The 15,724-nt window shown below is 44.9% G+C and overlaps 1 protein-coding gene across 3 annotated transcripts in view; it reads left to right on the top strand.

The window, feature by feature from the left end:
• The window catches only part of STIM1 (stromal interaction molecule 1), a 197,466-nt gene that overhangs the window by 172,529 nt on the left and 9,213 nt on the right, over positions 1 to 15,724 (top strand). For all 3 annotated transcript variants that reach the window (XM_065943987.1, XM_065943988.1, XM_065943989.1), the window contains exons 6-10: positions 5,333 to 5,510; positions 9,846 to 10,023; positions 14,160 to 14,327; positions 14,834 to 14,934; positions 15,248 to 15,483. In XM_065943987.1, the coding sequence (XP_065800059.1) occupies positions 5,333 to 5,510; positions 9,846 to 10,023; positions 14,160 to 14,327; positions 14,834 to 14,934; positions 15,248 to 15,483 (861 nt within the window). The remainder of the gene's footprint in view (positions 1 to 5,332; positions 5,511 to 9,845; positions 10,024 to 14,159; positions 14,328 to 14,833; positions 14,935 to 15,247; positions 15,484 to 15,724) is intronic.

Raw genomic sequence — 15,724 nt, forward strand, 5'->3', positions numbered from 1 at the left:
ATAAGTCTTGTGCCCTGGTCCTGAGGAACCCACAGTGACTGACATGAAAGCTGAAAAGCACACAGGGCAATGCTTGAGAAAATACATTGTTTTTAGCTGTTCAGTGAGTGGGTTGGTCAGGGAATCCTAGTCCAGAGGAGAAGGAATGGGCAGGTCTCTGTAAACTGTGGTGGGCTGGGAAGGTGGTAGGAATCGAAGAATGGGCCTTGGGTTATGATAGGAAGAAGAACATCATGAATAAGGCACATACTAGATTCTTAGTTTCCCTATTTCTCCTTCTTTTTTCCTGACACAATAGTTTATAGACTTTTGTATTAGTCAGGGTTCTCCAGAGAAACAGAACCAATAGGATATGTATATAGATATATATATGATGAGATTTATTATGAAAATGGATTCATGCTATCTTGGAGGCCAAGAAGTCCCACAGTCTTCCATATATAAGCTGGAACCCAGGAAAGGTGGGAGTTGTAATTCAGTCTGAGTCTACAGGCTGAGGACCAGGGAAGCTGATGGTGTGAATCCCTGTGAGTCTGAAGACCAAGAGCCGAGAGTGCTGGTGTAGGTGGGCAGAGGAAAAGGGATGTGTAAACTCAAGCTGGAGAGCATATTTGTCCTTCCTCTGCCTTTTGGTTCTGTTCAGACTCTTTGTGCATGTAGACAATTGGTTGATGCCCAGTCTCATTAATGAAGATGACCTTCTTAACTGAGTCTACTGATTCAAATATTAATTTCATATGAAGACAATCCCAAAGACACACCCAGAAGTAATTCTTTACCATCTGTCCAGACACCCCTTAGCCCAGTCAAGGTGACACATAGAGTTAACCATTAGAACTCAAAATTCTCCAAGCCAGGCTTCAACAGTATGTGAACCGTGAACTTCCAGATGTTCAAGCTGGATTTAGGAAAGGCAGAGGAACCAGAGATCAAATTGCCAACATTTGTTGGATCATCAAAAAGCAAGAGAGTTCCAGAAAAATATCTACTTTTGCTTTATTGACTATACCAAAGCCTTTGACTGTGTGGACTACAACAAACTCTGGAAAATTCTTAAAGAGATGGGAATACCAGACCACCTGACCTGCCTCTTGAGAAACCTGTATGCAGGTCAGGAAGCAACAGTTAGAAGTGGACATGGAACAACAGACTGGTTCCAAATTGGGAAAGGAGTACGTCAAGGTTGTATATTGTCACCCTGCTTATTTAACTTATATGCAGAGTACATCATGAGAAATGTTGAGCTGGAAGAAGCACAAGCTAGAATCAAAATTGCCAGGAGAAATATCAATCACCTCAGATGTGCAGATGATATACCCTTATGGCAGAAAGTGAAGAAGAGCTAAAGAGCCTCTTGATGAAAGTGAAAGAGGAGAGTGAAAAAGTTGGCTTAAAACTCAACATTCAGAAAACTAAGATCATGGCATCTGGTCCCATCACTTCATGGCAAATAGATGGGGAAATAGTGGAAGCAGTGAGAGACTTTATTTTGGGGGGCTCCAAAGTCACTGCAGATGGTGACTGTAGCCATGAAATTAAAAGATGCTTGCTCCTTGGAAGAAAAGTTATGACCAACCTAGATAGCATATTAAAAAGCAGAGATATTACTTTGCCATCAAAGGTCCATCTAGTCAAAGCTATGGCTTTTCCAGTAGTCATATATGGATGTGAGAGTTGGACTATAAAGAAAGCTGAGCGCCAAAGAATTGATGCTTTTGAACTGTGGTATTGGAGAAGACTCTTGAGAGTCCCTTGGACTGCAAGGAGATCCAACGAGTCCATCCTAAAGAAAGTCAGTCCTGAATATTCATTGGAAGGACTGATGTTGAAGCTCCAATACTTTGGCTACCTGATGTGAAGAACTGACTCATTTGAAAAGACCCTGATGTTGGGAAAGATTGACAGCAGGAGGAGAAGGGGACGACTGAGGATGAGATGGTTGAATGGTATCACCGACTCAATGGACATGAGTTGAGTCAACTCTGGGAGTTGGCGATGGACAGGAAGGCCTGGTGTGCTGCAGTCCATGGGGTCACAAAGAGTTGGACACGACTGAATGACTGAACTGAACTGAACTAGGACTGTGAACCCCACTGAAGGGAACTGACAATTCTCACATCTATTTCTCTGAACACCTCAAAGTACTTTCATTTACAACTAGGCATTTAATCTTTTAGCAATTCTGTGACAATGCATTTTACAGCTGAGGAAGCTGAGACCGAGATGGGGGAAGTGAATTTCATAACAAATTGGGGCAAAGGCAAGGATAGAACTCAAGCTTCCTACTACTTCATGCAAGATGCTTCCTTTGTTGAAATAAGAATTTCTCTACATGAGGCCTTATGTTTAACCTCAAAGGCCTGGCCATTCAGCCTTTGAATCTTCACTCTCTAATGGCAGTGCCACAGTCAGTTCCCAGTGGGTTGAGGGGGGGACCTTAGGCCGTGGAATTCTTATAGTTGCACCCGGGGTAGATCAGGGGATATAGGCGTCCCCTGGTGAGACATGTTTGCATGTAATAAAGCAGAAACAATACCTGCTGCATGAGTATGAGAAAATGGGGTGTAGTAGAAAGACCATGCAGTCAAACAAATCTGGATTTGAATTCCAGCTCTGTCACTTTTCATGGACTCTGACAAGTCAGTGCCTCTATGGAACCTCACTTTTCTGGTCTACAACATGGGACTACTCTACTGTATAGGTTAGTTGTGAGAATTTGAAATGTTAATGTAAATACCTGATACATTTTATGCTTTCTCTATTTCCCTTCTTTTTTTTTAAAAGTGGTTTTTGCCATACATTGACATGAATCAGCCATGGAGTTACATGTATTCCCCATCCCGACCCCCCTCCTAGCTCCCTCTCCACCCAATTCCCTTCTTTTTTAAAATAAAAAAAATTCCTTCTTATGTGGATTAAAGAGAGGGAAATATCACACTTAAGGCTTTTTCAGTGAAGATTCAACCCCACAAATATTTATTGAGTGACTTCTATGTGTGGTCAGTGCTATGGTTGGCACTGGCCTACAGAGAAGTGATGATCGGTAGGGGCCAGAGAATAAATCAACCAGATTACACTCATTTTCTTCCCACTAAGCTTGGTAGCCCACAGGCTGTTGACAGGCAGCATGTCTGAGTTTCAGCTATGCAGCTGACAAGGCAGAAGGATATAGGGGATGAATGCTTATGTATTTTAAGTGGAGTCAAAACTCACTGAAGAGATCCCGAGGGTACTGATAGGTGGAACAGTGTTACCTTAGAAGAGGGAGTGATGGATAGATCCTATCCTTGTCCCTGGTAATTCAATATTTTTATTCATGAGCTGGATGAGACTATGAAACTGGAAAAAATAGGATCTTGTTTCAAATTGGTCTGGACAAGGTAGAATAAGGAGCTGAGTAGAATTGATTGGTGCCTGATCTGTATGCCCACCTCAAGGGCTTTGAAGTGTTGGAGGCAATAGGGGGAGGGCACTAGTCTGATGAAGAATTGTTGGAACGTAATACCTTTGACTTTGGATAGGAATGTTAGGGATGTTGGAGGTGAGAAACCCTGGGAATCCAAGATGAAAAGTCCTTAATAAACAGGGGTGACAAAGAGTACCCTAGCCTGTGGTGGAGGCTGGATAGGAGGTAGGTGTGTTCCAGAAAGGAAGGCAACTCACTATACTGCAGAGATATTGCTTCTTGTGATCTAAGGACAGGGGAGTGGAGATGTGAGCATGGCTGCAAGTGTAGACCTGCCAGGAAGCTGGAGGGTGGCTGCTGGAGGGTCCTCAGTTGCTCTGTGAAGGTGTTAGTTGCTCAGTCATGTCCGACTCTTTGCGACCTCTTGGACTGTAGCCCACCAGTCTCCTCTGTCCATGGGATTCTCCCGGCAAGAATCCTAGAGTGGGTTGTCATTCCCTTCTGCAGGAGATCTTCTTGACCCAGGGATCGAACCTGGTCTCCTGCATTGCAGGCAGACTCATTACCATCTGAGCCAACAAGGAAGCCACCAGTTCCTCTGTATAGTCTGGCATAGACATGTGAAGGGCATGGCTACACCCTGGACCTAGTAACTCCCCTCCTGTGGATGGAAATAGCATGTGCTAATCTGTCCTTGATTTCACACCATCCCCGTGTCCTATTGCTCAGCCTTTCAATGAGAAGCTGTGAATATAACCCTTTTTGTCAAAGTGGGCGTCAGCTTCATGAGGTGGAATTTCAGTCATGTGTGTCTTTTCCTGCCGTCTGTCTAGACCCTGCCCCAACTTGGTGGCTCCACTGGGTCCTTTTGGGTCCCCCTCAGCCCCTTACTGGGCAGTGAGATCCTGTCAGTCCCCCCACCCCTTCCGCAACACCAGGAGACCCACTGTGCACAGGAGGTCATTACTTCTTTCCCCTTGCCTGGGGCTTTCCTTAGCCATTGCTTCTCCATTTCTAGTGGAGTACAATGCAGGCAGGGCATACAATAGCAGCCTCTTTCCCTCCTGGTATCTCTTTCAGTCTTCTGTGCTGTGGCCCAGAGCCTAGGTCTGGCACACTGGGGACCAGTCTCAGGCTCCAGGACTACCTCTCTTCTGGTCAGCTCAGTTCTTGGGACATGGCGTTTGTTCTTATCTTCTGATGTTATTCCTTGTTTAGCTTTTCAGTTTTGCTCTCTCCAGAGCAAAGCATTGCTTTGAACCCCAGCTGGTGGAGAGGGCTGTGGCACTTCACCAATAGCTGCCAGGTGTTCTCTGTAGGTAGACCTGTCTCTCTGTTCCTGAACATCCTGATGCTACTCCCGTTCTACCTGGTCTCTGGTTGAACCACAGCCTAGAAATGCTCTCTGTAGATGAGACTTGCAGACCTCTATATGATCTAGTCTTTGTACCTTGCACCTAGAATAGCCTCATGGTCTGGGAGACCCAGCTCCTGCAGTAACCTCAGCCCCACAGTCAATCCTCAGGCTCTAGTGACTTTGCTTGTACCCTTACCCGCCACCCCCCTTCTGCCTACTGTAGTATTCTAGTGTTTCTTACCCTGTAGGGTAGAAGCCACTGCATCTGAACACATGGGCCCACCACAGCGAAGAATGGCTGGGATGTACTGCGAAGGCATAGTTCTCTTCACTGCACGTTAGGGAAGTGTGATCCAGTGAGCTTCCTGTATTGCTCTAAGGCCTCTCATCCTTTCCAAACTAGGCCTTGACTTAGCAGAGAAATAAGCAGTGTGTGGCGAATGTGTGTCTAAGAAGAGAAACCAATTCCTCCTGAGTGGGAAGGCTTTATGGAGGAGGGGGCACACAGGGTGTGCAAGGCTGAGCAGGCAGTGGGCACCCTGACTCACTGTGCCCTTCCTCTCTGGCAGTGACCCGCCATAACCACCTCAAGGACTTCATGCTGGTGGTGTCTATCGTTATTGGTGTGGGTGGCTGCTGGTTTGCCTATATCCAGAACCGTTACTCCAAGGAGCACATGAAGAAGATGATGAAGGACCTGGAGGGCTTACACCGAGCTGAGCAGAGTCTACATGACCTTCAGGAAAGGTAAGGCCCTGTCCCTTCCCCTGACCCTGGTGCTGCCAGCTCTTGGGAGCCTCCAGTTTCCACCTGAGAGGTGGGCTGTCTGGCTCTCAAGACCCTGCTGACATGGTGGTCCAGGCTGTGTCATCCTCCCAAACCTGCATCGGAGCCTAGGTTCCTGCCATTCCAGTCACACAGGCAAGTATTCCTCCCCAGAGCAGAAGCTTATTTCTATCCTTTCTCCCCGGAGCTTCAGAGGGAGAAGTGTGGAGCTGCTGGAAGGTCTTGAGCTTCCCTGGTTGGACGGCTTGTGTGGGGTCATTCCATCCTCCATCCCACCTCTTGACTGCTTCCCTTTCCATAGAAGTAGACATAATTAACTGTCCTTCCCTGTTTCCCAAAGAAACCTCACAAACCTGTCTTCCTGTCTTGTATGGCATCTGAATCTCATGAGTCCTCACTTGTTGCATGTGTGCTGTGCTCAGTCTGACTCTTCGTAGTCCATGGACTGTAACCTGCCAGACTCCTCTGCCCATGGAATCTCCCAGGCAAGAATTCTGGAATGGGGTGCCATTTGCTACTCCAGGGGATCTTCCCAACCCAGGGATTGAACCCATGTCTCTTGCATCTCCTGTGTTGGCAGGCAGATTCTTTACCACTAGCACCACCTGGGAAGCACCCACTGTTGTATGACTGGGTAAATCGCTCTCCTTTCTGGAACATATTTCCTCATTAGTAATGTAAAGGAGTTGAACTAGGAGCAGACCAGAACATTTTAGCTCTGATAGTCTGAGGTTCTGTTTGAATAAAGCATGGCTTAGAAACTATTGTAGAAGATCTAGCTGTGAGGGGAAGGTGACAGTCAGCCAGCCGATCTAAGAAATCCTGACTTCTAGGAATCAGGTCTGTGTGGGGAATTGGAAGGAAGTCACTGCTCCTGGGCCACAGAGCACACACTTAAGAAGCAGCAGTAACTCAGTGCCAGCCTGTGGCAAGAGAGCTCCAAGGACTGGAATGGCACAGAGGCAGGAGACAAGTGGATGTGGAGTCTGAGGAGGTGGCCTTGAAAGATGGGTAGGAAAGATTAACCTGGTAGTTGTTGTTGAGTGTATATAGTGAGGCCAGATCCCTGGTACCTTTGGACTCACATGGAAAAGTTAGTAGGATGCAAAAGGCAATAGAGAATCAATGTGGGTATTTGACTTTTTTGCTTTGTTTTGGTTTTGAGAAGAGGAGAGGCCAGCTTCAAGAGTGTTTGTCAGAAAATGATTCCGACAGCCTAGGGACTCCTGTTGGGAAGTCTTTGCAGGAATCCATGTAAAAGGAAGTGAAGTCTGTCTCTTCTGTTTTTTTTAAATGATAGATACCATTTTCTTTGGAGGGATGGGGAAATGGTTTCTTAAGAACTGGATATTGTTAAGTACATTTAAGCATTATTGTTTGTAATCACCACAACCCTCTTAGGTAGGTATTATTATCCCAATTTTAGAGTTGAAGAAATGAAACCTCAGAGAGGGTGAGTGTCAGTAAGTGGTAAGTTAGGAATTTCTTTAACCACAGGGTGCTGCCTCAGTAAAGGCAGCCCTAGCAGATTCGTTTCCATGGGCTTTTAGGAGGCAAGAGGAGTTTTATCTTTGAGCTGATTCCTGGCTACTTTGCTGGGCCCCTTGTTCCTGGGCCCTTTTCCAACTGGGGGCTAAATGCTGCTATGTGGGCAGTCCCCATTCTTCATTTGTCTGAAAAACATGTACTGTTTTCATTCCAAAGGCAAAGAATCTACGCAGGAGGCATTCCAAGTTTGGGGATAAAACTAAACTCCCCGCCCTCTCTGCTCCCCAAGGCCTCCAGAGCTAACTGACCACCGTGGCACTTTGAAAAACGAATGCACACCCCTCCCAACCTGAGACAGGCTAACACCTGTGCACACACATATCCTGCTCTGACACAAGGGCCCACATGCCTCTTTGTGCCTCCTTACTTTGGCAGACCTCACTGCCAGTCACCAAAGAGCTTTTTCCAGAGTTCCTGATGCTTTAGGTGAATAAATGTAATGCTACATGTGCATTCCAGTTAGGATTTCACTGGGTTTCAAGATAATTCTTTAAGGCAGGCAGGAATTTTGAGTCCCACTTAAAAAGGAAGAAACAGGCCTGGTTCAGGGAACAGACTTGTCCACAGTCACACAGCTGCGTAGAGCTGAGCTGTGGTCAGACTGCTTGCTTTTCTTACTTGTGATGGTAACTGATTGCCGCCTTCAAGATGCTCAGTCTTCTGTGAAGGAGATGGGGTGGGCCCAGGCTTGATTGTACATTTATTAGCTCATTTCTTCACCCAGTAGTATTTATCGATCTTCATCTCTATTATATCCAAAGTGTATCAGTTTTGATTCTACTATATCATAGACTTTTCAGAAGAAGCTGCTTTCAGAGAGGATAATGTTCCAGTGAAGAACTGAATCCCTAATTTCAAGCAGTTGAGTCATGGGAGAGTGCAATAAAGGAGGATACTCATTAGCCTCCAACTAATAAAAATAAATAAATAAATAAATAAATAAATTAAAGGAGGATACTCAGGGCAAGGAGATTGTGCTGGAAATGGCGCCCCGACTTGATTTTAGCTGTGCACATAGCGCCACCTGCTGAGTGCCTTGAGGTTCAATTCCTTTTCACTCCAGGGACAAAGTACACAGAAGGCTGCAATTTGTCAGCAGAAAGCTTGCAGCTCAGGCATTTTTCCTCTCCTCCTTACTTGTCACCACATCTTTTGAGGCTTTAGTCATTGAAAAATCTGGACTTGGGATTTTTTTTAGAGGTTCAGTTCTGTTTCTGCCTCTTCATTTACCTGCTTAATTAACTCAGTGGTCAGTGCTCTTTTCTGTGGTCCCTACGTGTTCTGCAGCCTGTCCTCCCCCTTCTGTACCTCAAGTCTAAGCCATATATCACCTGTTTCCTTCCTCTTCCTTTCCCCTCTTATCCTGTAACATAGTGCTTCCTACTAAGGGAGGAAGACCGGACAGTAGCTAAGTCCTTTCCCTCCTCCAGAGGGATCAGCTAATACTTATTCTTTCTTCTGGGTCTAACCCAGGCCTCACCTTCCCCTACTTCTTTCAGGCAGAGTTGATCACCCCATCCTTTGGGCCTACCCAACACTTTATTTCTCTATTATAGAACTTATCACACTATGTATACCTATCTGTTTACTTGTCTATATTGGACTAGGCCATGAGCACCTCAGTGGCAGGGACAGTCTTCTCACTCATCTCCATATATCTAGGAGTCACACATGGCTTGGCATTTAGTAGACACCTTAAAGTACTAGGTGAAGGAATAGGTAAATGAATGAATGAATAAACATAGATATGTAGTGCAAAGAAAGGGAAGGAAGGAAGCTTAGCTGGATGGATGGAGGATTTTGTCAGTAAACAGAGGGAATGTGTGGGTGGGTCCAAGGGCATATTTTCATTACAAGTGATGCCCTTGAGAAGGAGTGTGCTTAGGAAGGGAACTTAAGGTTGGGCATGAGGGGCTCCCCCAAATCCTGCCCAGCCCCTTTGGCGTGAATTTCGTGTTTTCCCACAAATCCTGCCCAGCCCTTTTGGCGTGAATTTCGTGTTTCTGTGTTTTTGGGATTTAGGTATTCAGGAGTCCGAGAGGTACAGCTCAATAGTTCCCTTCTCATCTGCCTTAAATCTCATGACCATCACCCCCAGCATATTTCACCATCAGGCTTTCCCTGGGTCTTTGGTCTAGGTTGCAGGGTATTCTACATTGATTGCACCTTCCAGATACCTTGGTATAAAGGTAGTAACTGTGCAATTTGAACACATAAAGATTAGAATTCTGGTCTCAATTCTGTCTGCCATTTGTTCCCTTTCCTAAGCCTTTGTGTCCATACCTGTCCCAGGCTGATAATTGTACAATATATCATTATCTGCAGGGAGGACGAATGTGAAAGACCTTGTAAACTAGTAGTTGTTATGATCTGAGTATGTGAGACATCTTGTTGTTGTTCAATCAGTAAGTCATGTCTGACTCTTTGCGACCCCATGGAATGCAGCAACACCAGGCTCTCTTGTCCTTCACTGTCTCCCCAACACCTTAGAAGGAAGGATTCAGATACCCCGGAACCTTGGCTTCACAGCCTTTGTTACTGGAAGCAGAATGATGGTCCAAGTAAGTAGGGTAATGACACGGTTTCTGTTGGTCCTGAGCTGCCTCATCAGGGCCAGGCAGGTGGCAGAGTAGGGAGAACATATTCTGAGTGCTGGAGGCTTCATCTTCCTCTTGGATGCCATGCCTCGGGGCAAGTTGGCTGGCACTGCCTTGCCTGGCCTTCTCCAGCTCCCCGCATTGTCTGCAGGCTGCACAAAGCCCAGGAGGAGCACCGCACAGTGGAGGTGGAAAAGGTACACCTGGAGAAGAAGCTGCGCGACGAGATCAACCTTGCCAAGCAGGAAGCCCAGAGGCTGAAGGAGCTGCGAGAGGGAACGGAGAATGAGCGGAGCCGCCAGAAATACGCCGAGGAGGAGTTGGAGCAGGTAGGAGGGTCTACAAATTCCTGGACATCCCGAGGGGCTGAGGTCAAAGGACAGGAGCCAAAGGTCTGGCCAAGAGTAGTGGAAAAGTTGCAAAAATGATCACTGCGGTTGTGAAAGCACAGTGAATAACAGGTGATCAGTTATTCTGTCCCTTTCTAGTTGAGGTATTAACATGTACAGATCGTAAGCATACAGCTGGCATGCTGTACATACGCAGGTACCTGTGTAACCACCATCCGCATCAAGGTACAGGATCTCGTAAGCACTCAGAGGGCTCACTTCTGCTTCCCCTTTCTTCCTGTCAATACTCCACCTGAGAGGCAGCTACAGTCGTAACCTCTAGACCAGATTAGTTTCACCTGGTTTTTAACATCATGTAAATAGCATTATACAGTATGTATTCTTTTGTGTTTGGTTTCTTTCATTGAATATTATGTCTGTGAGAGGCAACCATGTTATTGCATGTAGTGATAATGAGTTTATTTCTATTGCTGAGTGTTAATCCATTGTATGGATATACTATAAATTATTTATCCATTCTCTTATTGATAGACCTTTGGGTTGTTTGCAAGTTTTTTTTTTTCTTTTAAACTGCTTTGTGGGCATCACTTATTTCTTTTGGATATGTAACAGGGATTCATATATTTAGTTTTAAGAAATTGGCGATTTTCCAAAATGATTGTACCAATCTGTACTGCCACTAGTGATAGTGTGAGAGTTCTAGTTGAGCTACAGCCCCAGTATTTTTAGGCATTTTCATTTTATACATTATGATATGGATGTAATGGTATATTATTGTGATTTTAATTTTAATTTTCCTATTGACCAATAATATTGAATACCTTTTCATAAATTTATTGATTACTTTATTTGGGAATCTTCTAATTTAAAAAAATTGGGATTCAGTTAAAAACATTTCCTAACTTCCACTGTGATTTCCTTTTGACCCATGGTTATTTAAAAGTGTGTTGCCTAATTGTCAAACACTTGGGGACTTTTCTGTTTATCTTTCTCATTGATTTCCAGTTTAACTTTGCTGTGTTCAAAGAACATGTGCTTTGACCACAGGTTCTAGTCCTTTCAAATATGTTGAAACTTGGATGATGCAAGCAGATTACAGAAAACAACTAAAAGGCAAAGAATGTCAGACTGGATAAAAAACAAAACCCAACTATATGCTATTTACAACAGACATGCTTTAGAAATAAGGATACAAAATGTTTAAAAGTAAAAAGATGAGAATAGATATTAATATATGATAAAACTAAGGAAAATGAAGCAGGGGTAGCTATGTTAATGTCAGACAAAATAGAGAAAAAAGTATTACTAGAGACAAAAATGGACATTTCATATAAGATAAATGTGTGAATTAAACAGTAATATATAACAACCTTTAATTTGGATACACCTAATACTATGTTTAAAATATATGTGTGTATATATGTGTGTGTGTGTGTGTGTAAAGCAAAAGTTTAAAAAAACTGAAAGGATAATAGACAAATTCATAATCAAAGTTAGTGATTTTTAGCATCCCTCTCCCAAAAATAAGCAGCCAAAAGTATCAGCAAGGATATAAAAATTTAAACATGATTGATCAATGTGACCTCATTGCTGCATACGGAGCATTTACCCAACAACCACAGAAGACACATTCACTGTGGTGTTTGCGTGTTGCTTCTGCTCTAGTCTCGCCTCTCCCTCTGGGTATCCAGTATTTATGTTGGACCTTTTAATACTATTCCACATGTCTCTTATGCTTAGTTCTGTTCTTTTTTTCCTCCCTCTGTGCTTTGGTTTGGTTATTTTATATTAATCTGTCTTTGATTTCCCTAATCCTGTATTTTGCCAAGAACATTGTGGTATTTAGCTCATATAGTGGAATCCTACTCCCAGATAATGTATTTTTCTAGAATGCCCATTCTTTTATTGATTCTGTTCCCTGTCCAGAATTTTTCCATATTTTTCTTTAACATTTTAGTCATAGTTGTCTTAAAGTCCTTGACAGGTAACTCTTAACCTCTGGATCATTTGTGGGACTGCTTGTTTTTCTTCTTGATTATTACTTCTATTTGCCTGCCTCTCTTCATGTCTAGTAATTTAGTAAATGCTGGATAGTGTGCACAAAGAATAATAGAGGCCACAGATGATTTTCATCTTCTATCAGATATAGGGTTTAGTTAGGTATGCTGGGTGAGGATCTGGTCATCTCAAGCCAATGAGAGACTGAAATGTGTCGGAACTGGGTTATAGTTTAGTAAGAGTTGGTCCAAGCCTCATTTGTCCCTGTTTCTCAGCATTCCGCTTCCTGACTTTTTATTGAGATCTGGTGAATTTATTTCTCCCTAATCCTGAATGACTATGAGATTCATTTCTGCTCCTTGGACACTTTTAAGTTAGCTCTTTGGCCTCCTACTCCTCATAACTTTAAAGTTTTGCAGCTCTCTTGAGGAGAAGACTGACTGTGTGCTTGAGGCAGATCCCTTCTTTCTTGCAATGCCTTGTCTCCTAAGCATTGTGACATTATGGGAGATTTTATTCCATTCTTTGACCTATTCTCTTGCACAGCCCCAGAGTGCAGTAAATGCTCAATAAAGAAAATGGATGTGTCTGTCTCTCTCTCTTTACCTGTGATCCCCCTGTTCCCTGTTTTGTAATTGTTTCTCTCATTACACAGTTTTTGAGCCTGTTTGACCAGCCCTTCCATGTGCCTCCACAACTGTCTTACTTCCTTCTGCTTGCCCTCTCTTCTCTCTCCATTCTCCCTTTAGCTGATCCCAATCCTTCAACTGCTTTTAATGTGGAACTTGATCCTACATTTCCAGGCTCAGTGTGTTAGTCGCTAAGGTGTCTTGTTCCTCATTTTAAATCCGTAAAGCCAGGAGTGGGCTGTTTTCTAGTTTCTTTCAAGGAACAAAAATCCAGTGAAGCTCGGTCCTCTCACGGGCTCTCAGAGGAATGAAGGTGTTTTGCCCTTAGCTAAGGCCCTCCTGGTCTATATTAGGCTCAGGGGAGGACCCCAGACTTGCTGTGGGATGCTTCCCCATGGGCTAAAGTTGGACATTAGACTGCTCTCAATCCCCTTTCTCTGGAATTCTGAACAGTGAAAAGTCAGTGTTCAGATGGGAGAGCTGGGGATTGTTTATACTGGTAGCCTGGGTGAGATAGAAGGAATTTAGCATATATAATGGGTTCTGTATGTACAGTACTTTCCAGACCTTTCATATTTAAGTGCTTTGTGGCCATCTGCTTCATTTTATGCTCCTTGCTTAGAAGTCAGTGAGGAGATGTCTGCTTATACATTGGTCCTTTCTGGGCCTCTGTCGGCAATACCCATGTTAGGTGTAAGCTTGCTTGTTTTCTTGCCTTGTAGAGAGTGCCCATTACAGCCTACCCACCCTGATCAATGAGGGAATCACAAAGTCTCTGGGCTAGAAGAGCCTTTGGAGAGTATTCAGGCCAGTTGCCCCCTGGAGTAGCAATCATTTTGAAGGTCTTTCTGACATGAGCTCTTGCCATACCTCTCAGGATAGGGAGCTCACTCTCTCCTGAGATCATCTCTTTGCTTACAGTTTGGATTTGCCTGGGACAAGGCCTTACACCAAGCGAGATCTGCTTTAGGAAGCACATGGTCACACAGCCAGTTGAGTGACAGACCAGGGACCAGGTCAGATTTCCAGACTCCCACCCAAGTGGTTTTCTTGCCACATTGTGAGGGCTTGGGTCTAAGAATAGACCCCAGCTCTCAGAAAGAAGAGGATTCACTGAGATAACCTGTACCTCATGAGAGCAGGGAGATTGCTGAGATTGGCTGTATGACCAGGAGAAGTGACTAATATGTGAGAAAAGAATCCTCTAGTCTGGCAGCAGAAAATAAATAAGTAAAAAAAAGAAAGAAAAAAAGTCTCCATTTGACTTCTGGTTGACACTGCTAAATATGTTGACCTTGAGTAGGTTACTTTCCTTCTCCAAGCTTGGTTTCTTATATACAAAATACAGAAAATAATACTTGCCCTTTCTCCCTCTTGTGAGAGTGGTGAAGCTCAGATGAGATGGAAGAAAAGAAGGCTGATGTATCATATGGAGGCATTGGAGAAGGCCTTGCTAATAGTAAGGACTCATATCCTCTTGGCTCACAGGTACGGGAGGCCTTGAGGAAAGCAGAGAAGGAGCTGGAATCGCATAGCTCATGGTATGCTCCAGAGGCCCTTCAGAAGTGGCTGCAGCTGACCCATGAGGTGGAGGTGCAGTACTACAACATCAAGAAGCAAAATGCCGAGAAGCAGCTGCTGGTGGCCAAGGAGGGGGTGAGACGTGCCCTCTTGCTGCACTCTTCTCTCCTCCTTGCCTCACCCCCTTCACTTGCCCTTTTTCCTCTTCTCTGCCTCTCTATATCCCTCCGTTGGACAAAGAGACATCCTGGTGTTGGGTTTTGTTTCTTTTCCTGATGCGCAGTTTCTAATAATGTCCTCAAGCTTCTGGAGAAGGGAACTAGGGTGCAGGGCTACTCCCACCTGCCTTCTGGGAAAGATGAAGTGGAGGCAGGTAGAGGGAAGTCTCTGCCAGCCCAGACTGACACAGGGACAGACTGCTCCTGGAGTCAGGATCCCTCAGCTCCTCTCATTGCTTCTGTTTTCTTTCTTTCCCTACTCTTTCCTCTCCCGTTGGCTTCCATTTTTCTTTCCCATATTCTCTTTTTCTTATGCCGCCTAAACTATGCTAGCAGGAGGGGGAGCCAGCCACAAAATAATGTTTTTCATTTTTCCAACCTCTACTCCCTGCTCTTTTTAAGCTGAGGGCCTCATCTTTGCAGGCTGAGAAGATAAAAAAGAAGAGAAACACACTCTTTGGCACCTTCCATGTGGCCCACAGCTCTTCCCTGGATGATGTGGATCACAAAATCTTAACAGCTAAGTAAGTCACACCTGCTGCCCAGCTCTGGCGATGTCTATTCAATCCTCAGAGTTGGAGGGTGTCCAGGGCCTCCAGTCCCGATTCTGTTTCTTCACTGGAAGAGGTACAGCTCTGGTCTCCTGCCTCAGCCCTTAATTACCTCCCACACTGCTCTTAAGTCTATGATTTAAGTGTGCTTCTTACATACACATACCGCCCCGCCGCCCCCCTCCTCTGACCCTGCCCCTGTAACTTGTTCCTCTGAGAAGATGACTCCTTTCTCCTGGGGCTTAGGCCCAGCCCATGCCTTCCATTTTCTTTCTTCTCTCTTCAGGCAAGCTCTGAGCGAGGTGACAGCAGCACTGAGGGAGCGTCTGCACCGCTGGCAACAGATTGAGATCCTCTGTGGCTTCCAGATTGTCAATAACCCTGGCATCCATTCCCTGGTGGCTGCCCTCAACATAGACCCCAGCTGGATGGGTAGTACGCGCCCCAACCCTGCCCACTTCATCATGACCGACGACGTGGATGACATGGATGAGGAGATTGTGTCACCCTTGTCCATGCAGTGTAGGTGACCTCTTGGATAGGGATGAGGGAAGGGGGCTTTGATGTGCAGATTGAGAAGTCTGCCGGTCTCTGCCGTGCTTAAGCCAGATATGGGGCAGAGGCCAAGATGGTTTAACTCATTACCTTGGTTCATAAAGCACAACCTGCATCAAGGTATTCGTTTATAGTTGTCCTGTTAGTGGTTTTCCCTTGCTATATGCTCCATCTGCCCTATAGGTCTATTGTGTTAAGTGTGTCTCCC

Source organism: Muntiacus reevesi, chromosome 9, assembly GCF_963930625.1.
Source record: "Muntiacus reevesi chromosome 9, mMunRee1.1, whole genome shotgun sequence".
Classification (NCBI taxonomy): Eukaryota; Metazoa; Chordata; class Mammalia; order Artiodactyla; family Cervidae; genus Muntiacus; species Muntiacus reevesi.